This window comes from Carcharodon carcharias, chromosome 19, assembly GCF_017639515.1.
Source record: "Carcharodon carcharias isolate sCarCar2 chromosome 19, sCarCar2.pri, whole genome shotgun sequence".
NCBI classification, from domain to species: domain Eukaryota; kingdom Metazoa; phylum Chordata; class Chondrichthyes; order Lamniformes; family Lamnidae; genus Carcharodon; species Carcharodon carcharias.
In genome coordinates this window covers 56,254,306-56,277,787 of record NC_054485.1, presented here as the reverse complement: position 1 = coordinate 56,277,787, position 23,482 = coordinate 56,254,306, and the positions used below count along the sequence as shown (strand labels likewise).

The window sequence follows — 23,482 nt, the reverse complement described above, 5'->3', positions numbered from 1 at the left end:
GGGGGTGGGTGAAGGAGTCCAGAGGAATGGTGAAGGAGCCTGGAGGGGGGTGGAAAGGGTGTCTGCAGGGGTAGAAATGAGTCCGTAGGGGTAAGAATGAGTCCGGAGGGGAAGGAATGAGTCAAGGAGGAACAAGGATCAAGGGTGACAAAGGGAGTAAAGGTGGTGGAGGGAGTAAGGAAGAATAATGTCTAGGTGAACATGCAAGGGAGGGATCTGTGGAGTCAATGACTGCCTCCTGGGGAGAGAGAACTGACGATGGATGTGGTAGGAGGGAATGGTGAGTATGAGAGGGAGAAAAGTGAGCTGGGAAGGTGGGAGTGTGAGGGTGCAACAGTAGCAGTAGAAGGGCCGGCAAGCATGGTTGGTGAGGACTTCGAGGCGGACACCGACACTGGGGGCGGGAAGGACGAGGTCAGGGAGGTCCATGTGGATGGAGGTGGGATTCTTGGGAAGATAGGGAATGTGCACATTTATCTGTACATCCTGGAATGAAAAGAGTTCTGGTTGGTAGGTGACAGTGGGGAGGTGGAAGGTGATGCCGGGGTGAGGTCAATAGTGATGGGGGAAAAGGACATGGTTGAATGCGGGAGGGGAAAGGACAGGGGAGCAGAGCAGAAATGTGATGACTACCACTTTTCTAAAATTGCAAGTGAGCGGAGCCTCGTGTTGGGCAGGCATAGGTGCTGAATGGGAGTGTGATCAGTGGGTGGACAGAGATGCAAGTCAGCTCAGATAGACAAGTGAAAGAGAACCCCAGCAGGCAGCATTGAAAAAGCTCAGGACAATGCAATGCGTGTGATGGAGGAAGGCTCCGCAAGCGTGGGATAATGCTAGCATGAAAGGCCCTGCCACAGACACAGTTCTCCTTCCAGAATCACTCCTGGGTCTGGCTGCGTGCAGCTGAACTGCTCGTTTGGCAGAGTTGGCGGCGGGGGGGGGGGGTGGGGGAGGGGGGTGGGTGGGGGGGGATGCAGGGGGAGGGCTCATGAAGCCTGTAAATGAAGCTGAAAGACACCATTACACGTTACTCAGTGAAAGTGAATAGATTTTAGGATTATAAAGTGACAAAATGTGTTCACCTGTGCAACCACTTGTGATCAGGAACTCTTAGCATTTCTAGCCTACGCTTCTTCTAGGTGCTGCCTTGATAACCGCAGCAGGGGTGGAGACAGCCTGTGCAATGGTTGGCCCTGTTGCCTCTAATGGCTTTGCTGTGGGTCCTCTGGACAGCTAAGGCCTTAAGGGCCCTGGTGTGCTTTCACTGTCCTCCTGTGGGCCAGTTGCTCCCTCTGTAATGACAGAGGACGAAGTTAAGGGGGTCACAGGCAAAGGGCTCAGATGGAGAAGACAGCCTCTGAGATTCCTGAGTGGATTACCCAGGGGTGTCCAGCTGCTGGTCCTCCTCCCTTCAGGTGTCTAAGAGTGCAGGGTCTACATGGCATTCACCATCCTTCCCATGCTGACCTCCATGCACACACACATGCACACTATTTCATCAGAGTGAAGGTGGACACACTCATCTGATTCCTGTGCTACTCTGTTAAGGGCTACCAACAGTTCTGCATGATGTTCCCCTGTCTTCTGCTGACTCTCTACGTTAAGTTGGAAGGCCTAGTCCAAAGGCTCATCATCTAACTCAGACCTCACAGAAGCCTCTTCCCCAGCAGTCCTCCAAATCCTGCTGCGGACACGTGTCTGTGCGGTGGTCACCAGATTGTGAGCCCGAGCCTGCTATAGATCTAGGTCCCACTGAGGTGTGTATCTCTGTGTTGGTGGAGCGTGTGGGTAAGCGCTGTGATGGGTTTTCCGGGCTGCTGATTTCCAGCTCTTCCAGGGAGGACATGCACACTTGGCTGGAGGTAAGGCCTTGGATGGAGCTGAGAGACTGGCTGGCTGAGGGTGTCAGTCACTTGACAGAGCTCCCAGTGAACCAAAGTAGAGGTCATTCGTGCACAGTCAAAAGCAGGGGAGAGTGCACTCACAGTTGCATTAAGAGAGGAATGATGGGGTGTAGGATCCTCACATGGGTGTTCACTGCCAACATCACCGTCGTCGCAACACAGTTCATGTCCTCACCAGTCTACGTGATGGCACACTCCTTAAAGTAAGCAAGGGGCCAAATGTGGGCCATGCCAACCCCAGTCTGGGACCTCTCCCTGCTGTTGTGAGCCAGCTTCTCCACACAGATGGACTGTGTAAAAGCAGGACGCATGGCACTACAGTGAATGTTTGTGTGATGACCAGTGCCTTGGACGGGTTGAGGATACAAGTTCGAGATGTGAGAGTCTGTGTGAGAATTAGTGCTGTTGTCCTTTGAGGTGTGAGATTCCTGTGGATGTGTGATGAGTTTGAGAGCGATGAGGTGGTTGGCTTACCCTGGCGGAACGGACGAGAGCATTCATCCTCTTCCTGCACTGGATGGCTGACCTCCTCTGTGCACCGGCGGCACTGACCACTGCCGCCACCGCCTCCCAGGCCAGATTGGTGACTCTGGTGGACCTCCTGTTGTCAGAGCAGAGGTAGAGGACATCGCAGTGGCTTTCCACTGTGTCCAGCACACGTCCCAGAGACGCTTCACTAAATTTGGGGGTTGCCGTCTTCTTTACTTTTGGGGCCATCTATTGCCTGGAACAGCCTTGGTCTGAAGACATGAATTAGGCATGTACTCTGGTGCACTTTAAATATGGCACAGGAGCGAGGAAATGCTGAGGTCACGGTGTGGCGGGCAATTCCAAACCTGCCCACCAGCATTCCGGTGTGTTGCTCGTGAATGCATAATTAAAAAGGCAGGATGCACCGGCAATGGACGATACAGTGCAAAAAGCTGCCATTCTACTCTCTCAGAAACTAGAGAGCAACTTTTAAAACCGCAAGAGAAGATGATCAATGTGCACAATAAAAATGCGGGTACAAAATTACCAAGTTTACAGTTGGGCAACAAGTTTGTATCCAGGCTTCCTGAGAAGAAAAGTAGCAACTAGCTGAGCTGACATGGGTTTGCTCAGAACCAAGGTATCATGAAGTCATTACGCACAAAGACGCAAAGGTGAGGTGTAACTGAGGACACATCAGATCCATTCCAGCTTCTCAACCACCATACAGTCCTACTGCATCTCGGGCAAGATCCCAATTGCAACCAGGAACAACATCCACGAATGACAATTCCACAGCTCATTGTGACGAATTACAAACACCTCTCGACAAGGTTACCATTACAAGATCTGGGCGTCCCAGCAGATTACCTCTAAGGTTTAGAAACTCATAGATTAATCAGTTGTATGCACTTATGTAATGGTAACTAAACATGAACATGAACTTCTTTGGAATGGGGGGGGGAAGGTATCTTTAAAAGAAAGGGGCATGTTATAACATTCCTTCAAGGGATAGCAGTGTGCCATCACTAATAGGGAAGTGTGTCATTTGATCCAGCCTCAGCTTCACTTTGGCTTGTGAGAACATAGCACACACAGCTCTGCTGTCGACGTCTTTAAGCTTTCTATCCACATATGTTTGTTCTTATGTGCCTTGTTTAATTAAATTAATCAACAAACGTGTTTACATAATTCTTTATGAGTGATTGGTGCCTTTGTATCATGATAAAAACACAAGAAGCAGCATACACTGTTTAAAAGGACTGATAACAAAACCTTTGTTTAAAATCCTGATGGTAAGATAGTTGTTACGATTTTGCACTATGGGATATTTACATGAATCGCGATTAGTCCACAAGTGGACTTTGCAGGCCCTATTAACCTTATCTGCTCATTGTTTAGGTGCATGTAGTGAAAACCAGAGAATGAACATAGAATCCTTACCCCCTGTATTCTGTTTTATTTCAATATACATCTGTCTTCAGGGGGAAGATGAATAACACTGAGGCATGGGCTCTAAACTCAGCCACAAATCTATTTAACATTGAGCAGATAAATAAGTAGCATTCAGTATAGTCTTAATTATGAACTTAATTATTTTCCTGCACAACCACTGAACATAACACTAATTCTTGACTCCATTCACTTTGCAAAATCTATAATGGTTGGAAATAATGCAGACAGCTATCAAAAATGCTATTCAACAAATTAAATCTAGTGAATCTGCATTCAATATATGTTAGCATGTTAAACTCCCTTTGTTCAAAAGGAACCAGGCCTGACAGGATGTAAAGTATATTCCTGTAGCTTGAAGGAAAGTAAAAACTGGATAATAAAATAACAAAGATATAAACTGTTCTTTTTGTCACAACTGCATAAAAATGTGTCCCCTTGTTAACTGAACTACTATCACCTTTGATAACAGAGTTAATGAATGCTCCACCACCTATTTTATAAGCAGAATACAGTGAAAAGGACCACAGAGTAATATTATATTGGTGCAGTTTTAACAATTGGTATTTTGTATACAATTACTAGGTTGATGTACAGTACCTCCAAAAAGCAGCATATACAGCAAGCAATGTTAAAAGGGCCATACAGGCAATTCCACATCCGATCATTAACGGAACAGACGGTACTCCTGTAAATTCCATGCTCTGAAAAGTAAATCAAAAAGGGAGGTCAGATTTTCCCAGGATGTAACAACACTGCTAATGTTTGTGTGTTTTCACAATTGTAAATACATACTAACATAAATATTTGCATTTATTTCACACATTTTCATGTTAAAACACCTCAAAGTACATCACAAAAGTAATTTCTTTCAAAGTGCAGCAATTCTTATGCAGGAAAATGGGCCAACTAATCTGCACCAACGCCGTGCATGTGCATTTGTATGTGTGGCCACCATCTTTATAGGGTGCAATGTGCAGCAGGGTGCATGCACAGTGATCGCTAGCCCTGGAATTGCAAATGTTACAGCTCTGGCGGCTTCAGGTAACACTTTTAACAATCCCTTCCATCCACAGCTCACCCGAAGCCTCAGAGACAGGGCCAGAAAGAGCAAGTGGCAAATGGCACACACTCCGTCCGCCCATCCTCTACGCCAACCCCCAATTAAAATGGCACATCTCGTTGGTGTCTTTTTAGAAATTTATTAAAAGATGAAATATTGAAAGAAATGGCTTGGGAGAGAGAGAGAGAAAGCAGGAGAGAGGAAGATAGGGAAATAGCCACACCCCAATTGCCCGCCCGCCACGGGCCTCAGGAAGCATGGAATTGCTTGAAATTTCGGACCAGCCATTTAATTAGTTCAGAGAGAAAGTCAACCTGGATTTGTTGTTTTTTTCTTGTGGTATGAATCATCTTGGGGATTCGTGGTGTTATGGCACAGCAGATGGTAAGTGCTGAGCTGCTCAAATCCCCGAGTCAAGAGGATTTTTACAAAACTAAATTAAACATGTCTTAATAGGAGAAACTATTTTAAGCACATACGTAGGTATATAAATTGCTACTATAATAACTCCTAACTCCCCTGATGAATCTGACTCCCAGCTACATCTATATTAAGGCAACAGTAAAACAACATATGGCAGGATCTTCCAGTCGGTGAGCAGGGGCAGGTTGGACAATCCTGCTAAAGTTCTGTCGAAGGGTCATGAGGACTCGAAACGTCAACTCTTTTCTTCTCCGCCGATGCTGCCAGACCTGCTGAGTTTTTCCAGGTAATTCTGTTTTTGTTTTGGATTTCCAGCATCCGCAGTTTTTTTGTTTTTAATCCTGCTAAATGGATGACCTCACATACCTACATTGAAATTAATTGATCAAAGTTTTGCCCACTGTCACACCCATGTGTACCTGTGAATGTATGAAAAATGAATGTTTTAATACGTTTAAAAATGTGGAATATGGACAATTTGCATTGCAACAAGATTGAGTCAAAGGGGTCAGGTGACCTCCCTCCCTGTCTGCAAATATACTTGAAACTGCCCAAGGCTGGAAGCAGCTGACTTGTCTGGTTAGGATATTATTATGTAAACAATCTTCTGGAACATTCCTTTAAGAAGATTTAAAAATGCAACAAATTTCTCCTATCAATGTAACAGCTACTGTTATCCAAGTGCCTACAGAAACCAGTGCATAACGACTGCACAGACTTCAGGGCTGCAGAATGAATTGCCACAGAATGGCCGTCAGGAAAAAAAAAGGAAAAAATCATTCTATGACAAGGAGATGCAAATAGACAAGATTCAAACCCTATGATGTGTCAACGCTAACGTGGTCAGGGACTATTTGTGTGGACAATGGAAACACCGATACTTTGGTCACCTGAAAAAAAATCACCTTGTGATAAGAAATATTTATTAAGACACATCTTGAGAGTAGTCTCAAATGTCAGTCAGTCTGGGAGACAAGGGGATTCAAAGGGAAAAAAATTGCTCCCAGCAAAGAAAGAACTCTGCCAAGAATTCACTAACATACAGAGAAGTGGGGCTAGCCTTTTACTGACAGATTTGCAGAACCAAGCCAGATTTTCGCTACAAGAGGCTCAAATATAACTTCCTGGAGCAAAGCCAGGAGCAAGACACTGTGAAATCATCGCCAGAAACTTCTAACCTACATTTTCTTCAGTGAACAAAAATGAAATCATCAGGCCAGCAACATTTCCAGCTTTCATCTTGAAAGACAAGAGTAATGGTAATTTTTGGACTCTTTTAAAAATATAAGTGCATGTTACCTCTTTTGTAATCACCTTCTCTTGTGTGTGTTTCTTATGTGAGTGGGCATTGTTGCAATTATATTTGGGTGTTGAAAAATAAATATTTATTTCTTTTTTTAACTCCCCTAATTAAACATTCACATCCTCCCATTGAAACACTTTCATTGACTCAGACATTTACAGCACAGAGGAGGCCATTCGACCCATTGCATCCATGCCGATCAAAAGATCTGACTACACTAATCCCATTTAGCATTTAGCCCATACCTCTGGAGGCTACAGCAACACAATTGAATAGGTAAATACTTCTTAAATGTTATGAGAGTTTTTGGCTCAACCACCCTTTCAGGCAATGAGTTCCAGACTCCCACCACTCTCTGGGTGAAAAAAATTCTCCTCAACTCCCCTCTTAGCCTTCTACCTCTTACTTAAATCTATTCTTCCTGGTTATTGACCCCTCTACTAATGGAAAAAGTGCCTTCCTATCCACCCTATCTATGTCCCTTATAATCTTATACATCTCTATCAGGTCCCCTCTCAACCTTCGCTGCTCCAAGGAAAATAACCCCAGCCTATCCAATCTTTCCTCATAGCTAAGACCCTCCAGCCCACGCAGCATCCTGGTAAATTTCCTCTGCACTCTCTGCAGTGCTACCTCATCCTTCCTATAATGTGGTGACCAGAACTGCATGCAATACTCCAGTTGTGGCCCAACCAGCGTTTTATCCAGTTCCAGCATAACCTCCCTGCTCTTGTACTCTATGCCTCGGCCAATAAAGGCAAGTATCCCATTTGCTTTCTTAACCACCTGATCTGTCTGCCCTGCTACCTTCATAGATCTGTGAATATGCACACCAAGGTTCCTCTGATCTTCAGTGCTTTCCAAGGTCATAGTGTAATCCCTTGCCTTATTAGCCTTTCCCAAGTGCATTACCTCACACTTTTCCAGGTTGAATTCCATTTGACACTGCTCTGCCCCCCTGACCAGCCCATTGATATCCTCCTGCAGTTTTTAGCTATCCTCCTCACTATTTACCAACCTACAAATTTTCATGTCATCCACAAACTTCGTGATCATACCCCTTACATTTAAGTCCAAATCACTTATGTACACCACATACACCAAGGGCCCCAGCACCGAGCCCTGTGGAACCCCACTGGAAACAGGTTTCCAGTCACAGAAACATCCCTCTCAGCTTCCTGCCTCTCAGCTAATTTTGGATGCAATGTGCCACTTTGCCTTGGATTCCATGGGCTCTTACTTTCTTGACCAGTCTGTCATGAGGGACCTTATCAAAAGCCTTGCTAAAGTCCATGTAGACCACATCAAAGCATTACCTTCATCAACCTCCTCATAAAATTTGATCAAATTTGTCAAACATGACCTTCCCTTAACAAATCCAAGCTGACTATCCCTGATTAAACAGTGTCTCTCCAAGTGCAGATATATTTTGTTCTAGTAACTTCCCCACCACCAAGGTTAGACTGATTGGCCTGTAATTTCCTGGTCTATCCCTTCATCTTTTTATTATTAGTGGGACAACATTAGCAGTCTTCCAGTCCTCTGGCTGGCAGCTCACCTGTGGCCAGAGAGGATTTGAAGATTACTGCCAGGACCCCTGATATCTCTTCCTTTTCCTCCCTCAACAGCATGGGATACATCTCACCTGGGCCTGCAGATTTATCCACTTTTAATGCCACTAAACCTGCTAGTACCTTCTCTCTCTCTATGTTAATTTCCTCTAATATTTCACAGTCCTCCACCCTGATGTCTATTCCTGCGTTGTGCTTTTCCATTGTGAAGACTGATACAAAGTATTCATTGAAGACTGTACCCTGATCTTCCGGGTCCACACACAGATTACCTCTATTTGGCCCTACTCTTTCCCTAATTATTCTCTTGCTCTTCATATATTTAAAACACTCTTTTGGGTTTTCCTTTATTCTACCCACCAATACTTTCTCATGCACTCTCTTAGCTTTCCTAATTTCCTTTTTAAGATCCCCCCTGCACTTTTTATACTCCTCTAGGGACTCTTCCGTATTAAGCCCTTGCTATCTGCAATAAGCTTTCCTTTTTTCTTAATCTTAACCTTTTAGTCCCTTGACATCTAGGGTTCTCTGGACTTGGTACCCCCCTTTGTCTTTAAGGGAACAGATTTGCCCTGTATTCTTGCTACTTCCTCCTTAAATGCCTCCCACTGTTCTGACACAGTTTTATCTGCAAGCTCCTAGTTCACTTGGGCCAAATCATATCTCATCTTAGTAAAATTAGCCTTTCCCCAGTTTAGAACTTTTATTCCAGCCCAACCTTATCCTTTTCCATAACCATCCTAAATCTAACTGAATTATGATTACCATCTCCAAAATGCTCCCCTACTGATATGTCTTCCACCTGCCCAGGCTCATTTCTGAATATTAGGTCCAGAACTGCCCCTTTCTTGTTGGGCTTTCTACGTACTGGCTTAAAATGTTCTCCTGGATGCAACTTAAGAATTTTGCTCCCTCTCTACCTTGCACACTAAAACTATCCCAATTAATATTTGGGTAGTTAAAATCTCCTACTATTACTGCCTTATTATTCTTATTTTTCTTAGAAATTTGATTACACATTTGATTCTCTATCTCTCCCTGACTGTTTGGGGAACCATAGTACACACCCAACTGCGTGTTTGCCACTTTTGCGCTTTTTTACTTCTACCCATATGGCCTCATTTGATGATCCTTCCAGGATATCATCCCTCCTCACTGCTATAGTTGATTCCTTAATCAATTGCAACCCCCCGCCCTTCCTCTTCTATCCCTCTCTCTATCTCGTCTGAATATCCTGCAACCAGGAATGTTGAGCTGCCAACCCTGCCCTTTTAGCCAAGTCTCGGTCAATGCTATGATATCATACTCCCATGTGCTTATCTGTGCTCTCAGCTCGTATGTCTTATTGTTCAAGCTCCTTGCTTTAAAATATATTTCATTTAGCCTTGCTAAGCTCACTTCTTTCGTATCTAGCCCATGTTTCGTCTGCCTTCCAGACTCATTTACTAGTGTTTTAACTTCTAATTCCATCTCAGCTTCTCTCCCCTCTGAAGTGCTTTTCAGGACCCCACCCCACCCCTGTCAATTTAGTTTAAATCTGCCCCAAAAGCATTAGCAAACCTCCCCACAAGGATGTTGGTCCCATTCCAGTTTAGATATAACCAGTCCAACTTGTATAGGTCCCACCTCCCCTACACCTAGACCCTAAGCTCTGGAATTCCCTAAATCTCTCTCTTTCTCTCTCTCACCATTTCTCTCTTCTTATTATAACCTATTCCTTTGACTAACCTTTTATTCACCCTTGACAATGCCTTGACCTTGGCTTGGTGAAAATTTTTGTATGATTACACATTTGTGAAGCACCTTGGGGCATTTTTTGTCTGATAAAGATGCTATAAAAATGCTAATTATTCTCCTTGAACACACAGCTACCTTTCTTTAGGAAAGATTCAAGTCACTCAACCTAACCTCATGCTCTCCATTGGAGCATACACTGAGCTACATGGAGGAGCTGTGCAACAGGTAGTGTAGAAAATGATTTACAAGGTTCACATCTTGGGGTTAAGTGCTTAGCAGTTATTGTACTCCTTTTCAACACTGCATGGAGATAATTTCTTAATTTCCAGAACAAAGAGCATATCTTAATATGGAATTCACTCTAACAAACCCTACTTCTGTTTTTTTTTCCTGCAATGACAACACCGAAGCAGTTATACCCAAAATTCCTTCTTGTTGAAGAGATAGAATACACTGCAGTACATGATTATCACAGCATTCTAATAATGATATCCAGTAGCAGTTAATGAGACTGAATTAACCTTGCATCTAGCCACTGTGCATGTAATAGGATGTCAGAAGCTACATTTCTACATACACATTAGCAAACCAATTAGCCAGAATGTGTTTTGTACTGTTGCTAATGTTCACAGCTTAAAATCATCAAGAATCATGCAACAGCTTTCAGAAATTTTGGCAAAGGTTCTAAATGGCATTGTTGTAAAAAAAACTTATTAATTCTAGATATATTGTTCAAATCTACACATTATTTCATGAGGATTAATAGAATGGAATGTGTCCAGTGCATATTCCATAAATCTTTTTGAGGACATTAAACGTCAGGTCTAATGTTATGAAGACCTATTTCAGCTCGTTCTTGCCCCAGGTAACTTATTTCTTCCAATCTTCTTATTAGGTTTTTCCTCTAAACCAATCTCTTCCCACCTTCATCTGCATCTCTTCTGACTGCCTCCATCACTTTAACCTTCGCCAGTTTCCTGGTCCTAACCATGGCCGGGATTTTCTGGCCCTAGCGCGGTGGCTTTCCCTGTGGCGGATGTGGTGAGCCATTCAGATCTCCTTTGACTTTGGCAGGACCAGAAGATCCTGCTGGCAGGAGGGGCTAGAAAATCCCACTCCGTAACCTTTTCACTATGGACGTCCAATTCCCCTGCCAAGATAGTCTGAGGGCCCTCAGCTTTCCTAGAACAGAAGTGCAACCAGTCTCCATCTACTATCACTCTCCTTTGCATGGCTGAACTAGCTCTTACATTGAACAACTTCGCTGTTAGCTTCGGTTATTTTCCCCAATTAAAAGGTTTTGCTATGGCCCTGTCTACGATTACCTTTCTGTGGGATATGTAGAACTTTCTTTGTTGCAATCTTACTCAGGCCACCTCCCACCTCTTTTTCAGGTACATTGACTGTATTTCCTGCATTGCCTCATCGCAACCAGAAAATTGAATCAAACTTACTTCCTATTTCCATCCTTCCCCCACACCCCCCTTAACATGGTCCATCCCCGATTTTTCCCTTCCTCAACTTCTTTATCTCCATTTCTGGGGATAGGTTGTCAACTGATATCTACTTTTACCCAGTTTCCTTGATTACACTTCTTCCCACCCCACTTCCTGTAAGAACTCTATATCATTCTTTTCAGTTTCTGCATCTCCATTCTATGTGTTCTGATGAAACCATCTTCCAATGGCTTTCGTTTTTCTTTAACCAAAGATTTCCCTCGAACATAGGTAACAGGGCTTTCAACTGAGTCCATCCCATATCCTGCAGTTTGACTTTCAACTCTTCCCCTCCTTCCTAGAACCATGATAGGATTTCCCATGTTCTCCCCTTCCACCCCAACAGCTTCTACATTCAGTTGACATTCCTCCATCATTTTTTGCCACCTTCGGCATGATGTCACTGTTAAAAACATTCTCCCCTCTCAGCGTTCCAAAGGGACCATTCCCTCTGAATACCCATGATGCTGAAACATTTTTGTCTGTAGAACACTTTGGCAGTGCCAAAAACCCTGTCCCACTTGCTTGACACTGTAAAAAAAAATACTCATCAGAACTAATGGGAAGGTGCTGCTTTTGATGAGGCAATGTCTGGTTCCAAGTTGGAGAGTTTCAGTCTCATATCAGGCTCTATGTTCAGCTGGTTCCTTCTCTTTGTTTTCAGCCCAACAAGTGTTAAAAATTCAATCTCACGGTTGTATATTGCTGAGGATGGCAGCAGGTGCTTCAGAGCTGTATTGGTAAGTCCAGTGCACTTGGATTGTACTTGGAGCCAACAGTCTGTCAAAATTTCTCTTTGAGAACCACATTCAGTGACTTGCATTTTGGCGCAGCCCACAAACTATCGAGAGGTCCTTCAAGGATCATAGACCACAGTTTGATAATCACTGCCTTGATCTATTCTTCCGTTACTTCCAACACCCCCTGTATCTCACAGCACTTCCTGTACAAGCACAGGAGATGCACAGTCTGCCCTTCTGCCTCACATTTGTTCTTCCCTTTCCCACCAATTTCCCGAGCTGTGTACTTGCTTAAAAACATTTATAACTTTTTCCAGCTCTGGTGAAAAGTTATCAACCTGAATCATTAACTTTGTTTCTTCTTCCACAGGTACTGCCTGACTTGCTGAGTATTTCTAACCTTTTCTATTTATTTCAGAATTCGAGCATCTACAGTATTTTGCTTTCTGAACAAGTTTTTTTTTTAACTACAGATCAATGCTGGTGGAACTGAAGAGGTTTTTAATTCATTCACAGAATGTGGGTTTCGCTGGCTGGGCCGGCATTTATACCCCATCCCTAATGCCCTTGAGGAGGTGATGGTGAGCTGCCTTCTTGAACCCCTGCAGTCCATGTGGTGTAGGTACACCCATAGTGCTGTTAGGAAGGGGATTCCAGGATTTTGACCCAGCAACAGTGAAGGAATGGCAATATATTTTCAAGTGAGGATGGTGAGTGACTTGGAAGGGAACATCCAAGTGGTGGTGTTCCCATCTATCTGCTGCCCTTGTCCTTCTAGATGGTGGTGGTTGTGGGTTTGGAAAGTGCTGTCTAAGGACCCTTGGTGAGTCTCTGCAATGCATCTTGTAGATGGTACACACTGATGCTACTGTGAGTCGGTGTTGGAGGGAGTGCATGTTGGTGGATGTGGTGCCAATCAAACGGGCTGCTTTGTCCTGGACTGTGCCAAGCTTCTTGAATATTGTGCACTCACCCAGGCAAATGGGGAGTATTCCATCACACTCTTTTCTTGTGCCTTGTAGATGGCGGACAAGCTTTGCGGAGTCAGGAGGTGAGTTACTTGTCACACAATTCCAAGCCTCTGACCTGCTGTTGTAGACACAGGGTAGAATTTTGCCCCCGGATGGCGTGCGGGCCCCACAGGGTCGGCGGCGGGCAGACAACTGACCCCTGCCACCGAAACGGGGCCCGCCGCCATTTTGAGTGGGCGGGCCAATTAAGGCCCACCCAGCGGCCTGCCTGACAGGAAGTACTATGCGCTTACTGTGCGGGGGCGGGGGGGAGGGATTCCTCATCTGTCAAAGTGCGCTCTTTTGCGTATGCGCACACTGCTCCCTGAGGCAAAGTCATGTCTCAGGGAGATTTGTCACAGGTAAGTAAAGTCTAAAAATAGATAAATATTGAAATTATTAACATGTCCCCCTCATGTGACAAGGTCACGTGATAAGACATGTTAATATAAACACATAAAATTTATTAAATGTTTAAAAAACGGACACGAAACTTCATCCCGCCAGTGGATGAAGTTTCATGAGTAATCAGAAGCTCGCTGGGGCCCCTGGCCTGCCCACCAGCCTTAAGCTTGGACGGGCAGGTCTTTAATTATCTTAATTAGCCTGTCAATGGCCTCAATTGGCCATTGACAGGTCGGCAGGTGGACAGCTGATTTCGCTGTCCGCCCGCCTTCCCAAAAATTTAAAGGGACCGGGATGACGTCGGGGATTCCTCCCGACATCATCACATGTCATTTTCCCCTTGGTGAGCAGGCCCCATCCCCAAATCGCCGAGGGGAAAATCCTGCCCACAGTATTTATATGGCTAGTCCAGCTCAGTTTCTGATCAGTGGTAATTCCTCCAGGATACTGATAGTGGGGATTTAGTGATGGTAATGCCATTGAACATCAAGGGCCAATGGTTAGATTCTCTCTTGTTGGAGATGGGCATTGCCAGGCACTTGTATGGTGCGAATGCTACTTGCCACTTGTCAGCCCAAGCCTGGATATTATCCAGGTCTTGCTGCATTTTGACATGGACTGCTTCAGTATCTGAAGAGACGTGAATGGTGCTGAACATTGTGCAATCATCAGCAAACAACCCCAGTTCTGACCTTATGGCGGAAGGAAGGTCATTGATGAAGCAGCTGAAGATGGTTGGGCTGAGGACACTACCCTGAGGAACTCCTGCAGTGATGTCCTGGAACTGAGATGACTGACCTCCAACAACCACAACCATCTTCCTTTGTGCTCGGTATGACTCCAACCAGTGGAGAATTTCCCCCACCGATTCCCATTGTCTCCTGTTTTGTTAGAGTTCCTTGATGACACATTCGGTCAAATGCGGCCTTGATGTCAAGGGCAGTCACTCTCTCCTGCCCCAAAATTTCTTCACTTCATGCTCAGTTCTCATGGCCAGTGTTTTAAAATGGGTCAGGGCCAACATCACATGCGGGCAGATGCATAACTTGCTGCCGCTGGCCTCCGTGCCAGTTCTCACCATGATCACAATCCCGAGCCATTTTTTATGAGCATGACTTGGGGGCTGTCATAATGATAACTGAATGCATTTGGATACTTGCGTTGGTACTGTATCGCCTGTTGCATACTAATGAAAGTCAACCATATCAGATAGCATGTGGTCGGAGGTTAGCCAACATGGCAGATTAAATGATGTCACTGATGCTAAAACTGTGACTTTGAGTGTTGTTATTTTAGCCTGAGATGTGACAGTTGGGATGAGGATAAATGCGAAGATATCTAGGATTGTGTCATGGCATTTGCTGGAGCTGATAAGTCTGCAGTCTGGGGTATTGAGCCATTTGATCTGATGGGTGATGCCAGCATGAAGTGGAAAGCATGGCTCAAGGAGTTTGAATCGTATGCTACTTTTGGATGGATGACAGTGGCATGGAAAGCACAGTGGCGGATTTATCATTGTCAATGAGCGGTGCTTTGGTGAGGGAAACTTTCCAGATGTTGTCTTACATGGGAGAAAAGGCAGATTATAAACATGCAGTGAAAGCTTTGAAGGACCATTATATGGCAACACCAAATGCCACCTTCGAAAGGAATGTTTTCCATCAGATGGACAGAAACAGGGAGAAACAGTAGCTCAATTTGTGACAAGTTGGAGGCAGGTGACGGATGGATGCAATTATGTTGCGATGGATCAGAAAAACCAGATAATGGATCAAGTAGGATAATTTGAGGCATAAGCTGTTGGAAAGGCATGGCAACTTAACGTTGGATGACATTTTGAAAATAGCAGCTGCACTGGAAGCTGTGGATGGACAATTTCACAGCATGAAACTTGGTCTCATCTCTGCCATTGGCACAACAGAAGTTAAAGTTAACTGAGCAGCACAACAGAATCCAGGTATGTGTAAATGTAAACAACAAAAGTCTGAGAGACAGTATTTCAGATGTGACAACTTGGGACACTACGGAAAAGTTGTCTGGTGCTCTGCTAATGAAAGATAGGCAAAAATGTGGGGCTAAGACCATTTTGCAAGAAGTGCAGAAGCAAATCTGAATATCGAGGAAAGCCTGGCAAACTATGTAAAGGAAAGAGAGATGAAAGTAGCACAACTGTGAGACAAGTTGAAGAAGATGCAGAGAGTGGGGACATGAATAGCAATCCTATATACATATTTTATGTCATGAGAGCAACCACGAGCAAGTTGCAGTGATTGTAGGTCATGTTGAAGTTAGCATTATTGTAGATTCAGGTAGTGACAGTAATGTCATCAACAGAGCCCTGTGGGAGGAACTGAAGGCAAAGAGAAGCAAGTGCATGTATTGAAAATGTGTCAAAAAGCTCTACCTTTACACATCTAAAACCTCACTTCAAACTGTTGGACACTTCAGTGAGGATGTGAGAGCTGGGGATCGGCATGTCGAGGCAGAATTTGTAGTTATTGGAGGATGGTTAATCTCTTCTGATCAGAAAAATTGTCCAAGCTTTGGGGGTGCTACATATTGGATTGACAGTGAATTCTGTGAAATCCTATGTGAAGTTTAGAGTGGAGTTTGGACCAGTGTTACATGGAATTGGGAAGTTACTGAACCGCCAAGTGAGATTAAGCATTGATGAGAAATTGAAGCCTGTAGCTCAGCCTGTACACAGGACACCTTTTGGCCAGAGAGGGAAAGTTGAGGCAAAGATCAAGGAACTGATTGGCCAAGACATCATAGTGCCAGTTGAAGGACCAGTATCGTGGGTGAGCCCTTTTGTGGTCATACCTGAACAAAATGGTGATGTCAGACTCGGTGTTGATAATTGCCAGGTGAATGAGAGAATGTCACCCAATTCCCACTGTGGACAAAGCTTTTCAAGAGTTGTCAACAAGCAAGGTGTTTTCCATGCTAGACTTAAAGCGGGGCTACCACCAGCTGGAGTTTCATCCTGATTTAGGAAAGGTGGCAACTTCTGTCACTCATTGTGGGCTTTACTGATACAAAAGATTGCTATTTGGCAGCAATGTGGCACCAGGGCTTTACCAGCACAGAATCCATAAAGTGATACAAGGGATTCCAGGAACAGCTAATATCTTAGATGGCATCATTTTTCATGGAGCCAAAAGAGAGGAACAACTTGAGGGGCTGATTGCAGTCAGCAGGAGTTACCGTATATGCAGAAAACTGCTTGCTGAGCTAGACAGAGCTCCTGTTCATAGGCCATAAACTCACGAGCTGCAGAATCAATCCAGCCAAAGACAAGACAGAAGCAACAGTGGAGGCATGTGAATCACAAAATGCCAAAGAAGTGAGAAGTTGCCTGGGACTTGTGAACTATTGTGCAATGTGTATCCCAAACTTCTCTAACCTGGCTGATCTGTTGAGGAAGTTGACCAAAAAGAATGAATGGTTCAGATTAGATGAAGAACAGAAAGCTGCCTTCTAAGCTTTGAAAGACAGCTTGACAAGTGCTCGAATCCTGAGATACTATATTCCAATTTCACCAACAAAAGTCATAGCAAATGCTAGCTCAGAAGAATTTGGAGCAGTGCTGGTGCAAATAAATGCGGAAGGTCCGAGAATCATTGCTTATGTGAGCAGATCTCTGACAGATGTGGAAAGGAGATATTTGCAGATGCAGAAAGAGACCCTAGGATTGGCATAAGTGTGTGAAAGATTCCATGCATTCTTGTTAGATAGAGTTTCAATTAATGATGGATCACAAGCTATTAGAGATGATTTTTTCTCTCAGATCCAAACCCACGTGCCAGAATCAAAAGATGGATTTTGAGACTCCAGCAGTACTATTGTGACTACTGAGGGAGCATCAAACATACAGATCCTCACTAAAGAAGGAAGCTGAATTACTTCTGCAGCTTGTGGCAGTTCATGCTACACCCAGAGCAATGGCAGCTAGAGAGATTGAAAGAGAGTCTGACAAAGATCCAGAACGGGATGACATCAGACAAAGATGAACTGTGCGCAATTGGGAAGTGTGTTCTCAGAGGCAGCAGACTTGTACTGCTCAAAAGCCGAGGCCTAGAATGAAGATGGTTGCTCATGACGGTCACTTGGGAGTGGTACTAAGCAAAACTGACAAACCAAAGTATGGTGGCTAGGGATGAAGAAAATTGTGGAGTAGTTTTGTGAAAACTTGTCATGGATGTCACCTTGTCAGCAGACCCAATCCACCAGAACCAATACACAGCACTCTGCGACTGACTGGACCATGGGAGGATGTAGCAGTTTACTTTTCAGGCTAATTTCCATCAGGAGAGTTCACACTACCAGTGATTGACTACTGTGACTATGTTGTGAGGAAGTCTACAGCAACAAAGAAAATGGTGTCTGCAGTGACTGAGATATTTGCAAGGCACAGTTTACCAGTCACTCTGGGCCATACATACAATAGACCACAATTCATTTCACAGGCCTTTGCAGATTAAATGAAAATCACAGGCATTCACCATCACAGAGTAACCACTAAATGGCCATAGGCAAATGGGGAACTGGAATAACAAAACTAATCCTTCGAGAAGTAGGTGAGGATTGCTCAGGCTGCAGGCAAAGATTAGAAGGAGGTGTTGCTGTCATATGTATGGAGCAACTTCACACAATATGATGGGAAAGAATAAAAACAAAAAAACTGCGGATGCTGGAAATCCAAAACAAAAACAGAATTACCTGGAAAAACTCAGCAGGTCTGGCAGCATCGGCGGAGAAGAAAAGAGTTGACGTTTCGAGTCCTCATGACCCTTCGACAGAACTTGGGAAAGAACCCTGCTTTCAGATGCAAAGTGTGCACAGAGATGTCAGAGCTGAGGGACATTACTTTGATCAAGAGGTTTGATGTCACGATGCTGAGAAAAACGGTGCTGCCAAGCTTTAGGGGAGCTAAACAGTCTGACGTGATGCCAGATGATGAAGTACTGCTGTGACGGGAGAGTTCGATCAAGATGGATACACCATTTTACCCCAAGCAGTATACTGTCATCGCCAAGTAGGGAAATAGCATGACTGTCCAGTTGCCAGAAGAAATAATATGACAGAAATTCTTCATGTGTCAAAAACATCATGGCGACAAAGACACGGCAGCAGATGAACCAGATACAGGCAAAGCTGGCATACAGCGATCCAGAAATCCAAGCCAGTGATGCTGAAAACAGGCAGACAGCTTGCTATCCAGAGGGAAAAACATTGGTTCCAGAGGGGACAATGACACTTCCTACCTTGATGCGATGACCAGAATTCCTGAGACATTAGGCAGACCACGGCGCAAGAGGAGACAACCAAAGCGTAAGATTTTGCGTGATTTAGTGACAGAACATGAAACTGGAAATCGGTTTGGAGCAAAGCTTTGTGATTTAAAACAATGTGATTTTAAGTTGTAAAATAGTGGGGAGAATTTTCCCCACGTTAGGGGGATTGTGCAGGGGCAGGCACAGACCCAATCGGCACCTGTGATAGGGTTCGCGCTGCCATTTTACATGGGTTGGTCAATTAAGGCCCGCCCAGCATGACGTGTGCCCGGAAGCGCTGAGCGCTCACTGTGCGGGTGGAGGGGGTTCCCTGAGTCAGGGCCTGCACATGCGCGCGAAAGAGCACAGAAATCTCCCTGAGGCACAGAATTGCCTCAAAATTTATTTAATTTATAAACCCTTCATAAAATCTCATCCCTCCCGTGGATGAGGTTCCATGAAAAATGCAAAGGCTGCCTAGGCTCTTCGCCTGCCCGCCAACCTTAAGGTTGGACTGACAGCTAAGCTTATTAGTTTAATTGATGTTTAATTCGCCCTAATAGGGCTTTGACAGTTCAGTACATGCACAGCCAATTCGGCTGCGTGCCCGCCAAACTGAAAATCTAAATGACGCGCGGTGACGTCAGGATGCCCGCCCGCCCGACGTCACCGCGCGTCATTTTACGCCTTGGCGAGCGGACCCCACCCCACTTGCGAAGCTGAAGATTCAGGCCAGTAAGTCTTGACACAAAGCATGTGCCTAAATGTGAAGTTTTATGTGTTGTGGTTATGTTCCAAACAAAAGAGTGTACATGGAATGCTGATCCTGTGATATTCAAGTTCCTGTTTGTGATGCTTGCAAGTACATGCAAAAGCAACTGTAATGAATGACTGAGGATGTACCGATGATTATCACAAGGGATGCCACAGTTAAATAGTGGAAGGGAAGTTCGAAGGTCAGCTTATCCTGGTTGAAGAAATAGAGAAATAGCAGTTCTAGAAAGTGAAATACTGAACAAAAGACTGAAACTATATTGGACTCTGATGCACTGAACTTACCTTTTGGTCATAACTGAAGAAATTCATTTACACAGTTAGTTATGAAAATGATGATTTGGTAAGTTTGTTTGCGAAATTTATTACAGTTTGTTTAGTAAGGGATGGAGTCTAATCTACATACAACAAGCAGAAGTGATGAAGGAAAATTTAACTGACCTGTAAACATCATACTAAAGTTTGGAATGTTGTGAAGGAAATTTAAATGTTATTGCCAGATTTCGAGAATTCACTTCATTGTTTGGAAAGTTGTCATGTTAGACAGTTCAGATGAAGAAGAAGAAAAAAATACATAAACAAAACAAAGATCACATGCTTTTAATTTGGTAAAGGAGGGATGTCATTATGTTAATTAAATGTGTTTGAATACTTAGGTTGTACTGTATAGCTTGTTGTATACTGATGAAGGTTAACAAAGGTCAGATAGCACACCGGTCATTAGCCAACAAGGCAGATTAAATGATGTGACGCCTGCAGCTAAATCTGTGACTTTGAGTGTTATTCTTTCACTTGAGATGTGACAGGAGTTGCATCAGTTGTCTGCCAGAAGGCAGCAGGTAGCCAATTAAGGCCAATAATTTTTAATTATGCGGCCAATTATTTTTAATTATGGGGCCTATTAAGGCCCTTTTCTTGCGCCAACTCTGAATTTTCAGACAGCGAGCCTGCTCCCTTAATTGGCTAGAGTTTTGAAAATTGCTGTGGACATGCTTAAAGCATACCATGCAGGATCGTGACTGGGCACTAGCTCCCATGTCTGGTTCCTAACCCCTGGTTAAAAATCCAGTCCCTTGTCACTCTCTTATAAAGTCTGCTGAGGTGTTCAATGTACTTTTTACTGAATTGGATTCTATTTGTTGTTGTACCACATACCATATATGGCCAGAAATCAACTTCTAGCCCTAAAATGAGTTAAGAGGTGGCAGGGGAAGGTTACCTGGGAAACTAAAACAGGAAAAGCAGGCTGAAATGGTATTGGAAAAGATGAGACTGCAGTGTTTGGGTTCAGCAGTCCCCTGGAGGGATCTTGATGCAGGGATAAGGATGTTAAATCTGAAATATTAAGGGACAGGGGATCAGAGTAGGTCAGTCAGAACAGAGCCGATGGATTAGTGGGATATACTGTGGAGCAGGATGTGCCAGCAAAATTCGTAAAGGTTGAAATTCGTGCCACAGTGGCTGGAAGATAACAGTGGAATAGGCAGTCTGGAGGGACCAAAGGCAATAATGAGGGTTTCTCTCCTATTATGAATATATTACTTCCTTTTCCCCTAAGATATTCCTCCTCTCCTTGGGTTACATATTTTTCCTCTCTCTGCACCCATTTTGTCAAGCACGATTTCCTACCTGGAAGACAGAAAAGTAACTTATTGCCAGAATCTACTGATTTGTGAGCAGCTAATATGAGAGATTCAGCATCGGTAAGGGGCACACGAGGAGACAGGTGACTACAGCGGAGTGAGATGGAGACTGAAGGAGTAGCAAATTAGGTTAATGTAGGAATTTGGTGCACGGGAGAAAGAGGTGTGGTATACATAGGAATTATTCTAGGTTAAAGTAATAATGGCAGGACAGGTTTTATGTTGTAGCTGTGGAATGCGGGACTTTTGGACACTAAGGCGATCCATGACAAACACATCTGCAGAAAGTGTAAGCAGCTAGAGGAATTCCTGATCAGGATTATTGATCTGGAAGCCAAACTGCAGACACTGCACAACATAAGGGAGGTGAAGAAATACCAGGACACTTTGTTCCAGAAGACGGTCACGTCTCTTAGAATAAGGTCGTCTTTTTTGGTCAGTGATCAGGGACAGGAGGATGTGACTATGAGAGAGGCAAGTAAAGGAACCGAGTACACAGTAGTGGAGGAGCCTCGCAATTGTCAGATAGGTTTAAGGTGCTCAGAACCTGTGTGGATGAAAGCATGGTCTGCATGGTAGATGAGCAGGTTGGCCATGGCACCATGCTACAGGAAACCATTCAAGTGGGGGGAGAAAACAGGAATGTACTGGTTGTAGGGGACAGTATAGTGAGGGAGATTGACATTGTTCTCTGCAATGAAGAGTGAGAGTCCAGAACGCTGTGTTGCCTGCCTGATGCCAAGGTTTGGGACATCTGCTCAGGGCTGGAGAAGAGCTTGCAGTGGGAGGGGGGGGAACCCTGTCATCGTGGTCCATGTAGGTACCAACGACATAGGCAGGACAAGGAAAGAGATTCTCCATAGTCAGTATGAGGAGCTAGATACCAAATTAAGAAGCAGAACCTCAAAGGTAATAATCTCTAAATTATTACCTGAGCCACATGCAAATTGGCATAGAGCAAATAAGATTAGACAGATGAACACCTGGCTCAAAGACCTGTGTGGGAGAGATGGGTTCCGGTTCATTGGGCACTGGTATCAGTACTGGGGAAAGTGGGGCCTATACCGTTGGGATGGTCTCCACCTAAACCGTGCTGGGACAAGTGTTATAGCGAATTGCATAACTAGGGAAGTAGAGATGGCTTTAAACTAAACAAGGGAGGTGAGGGATCAAACTTGGGTAGATGTAGCAAATCAAGGGGTAGACTCAAGGCAGGAGACCATAATACTAATATGGGAAATGAAGGTCATAGAATTGCATGAAGGGATCAAGAGATAAAACCTAAGAATACACCAATAGTCAAGACTAGATGTTACAAAGATAACAAAAAGACAAAACTGAAGGCTCTGTATCTGAATGCACTTGGCATTCATACCAAATTAAATGAATTGATTGCACGCATTAAAACAAATAAATACGATCAGATAGCCACTACGGAGACATGGCTGCAGTATGATAAGGATTGGGCCCTAAGTATTGAGAGGTATATGACATTCAAGGAGGGTAGGAGGCTAGGTAATGGTGGAGGGGTAGCGCTGTTCATCCTGGATAATTTGGTGCAATAGTTAGAGATGAGCTTGGTACAAGAGATCAGGATGCAGAATTGGTTTGAGTGGAGATGAGGAATAGTACGGGAAAGAAGTCACTAGTGGGGGTGGTCTACAGGCCCCCTAACAATAACCATAATGTAGGACAAAGTATATTAGAAGAAATAAAAACCAAAATAGCAGGAAAAACTCAGCAGGTCTGACAGCATCTGCGCAGAGGAATATAGTTAACGTTTCGAGTCCGTATGGGTCTTAATCAGAACTATACTAGAAGAATTATTGGATGCTTATAATAAAGGTACAGCAATAATCATGAGTGATTTTAATCTACATATAAACTGGAAAAATCAGATTGGCAGTAGTAGCCTGGATGAGGAGTTCATTGAATGCTTTTGGGATGCTTCCTCAAAGCAGTTCTGGAACCAACCAGGGAGCAGGCCAAATCAGACTTGGTATTGTGTAATGTGACAGGATTAATTAATGACCTCAGAGTAAAGATACTCCTAGGTAGCAGTGACCAAAATATGATTGAATTTTACATTCATTTTGAAAGGGAGAAGAGTGGGTCCAAGGCTAGTATTTTGAACTTAAATAAGGTCAATTACATAGACATGAAAGCTGAGCTAGCTGAAGTGAACTGGGATACTAGGCTAGAGGATAGGTCAAT

General features: G+C 44.1%; 1 protein-coding gene across 1 annotated transcript in view; it reads right to left on the bottom strand.

Annotated features, from left to right (window-relative positions):
* The window catches only part of adgrb2 (adhesion G protein-coupled receptor B2), a 1,120,188-nt gene that overhangs the window by 276,711 nt on the left and 819,995 nt on the right, over positions 1 to 23,482 (bottom strand). Inside the window, exon 23 of the mRNA XM_041212905.1 lies at positions 4,428 to 4,512. Coding sequence (XP_041068839.1) covers positions 4,428 to 4,512 — 85 coding nt within the window. The remainder of the gene's footprint in view (positions 1 to 4,427; positions 4,513 to 23,482) is intronic.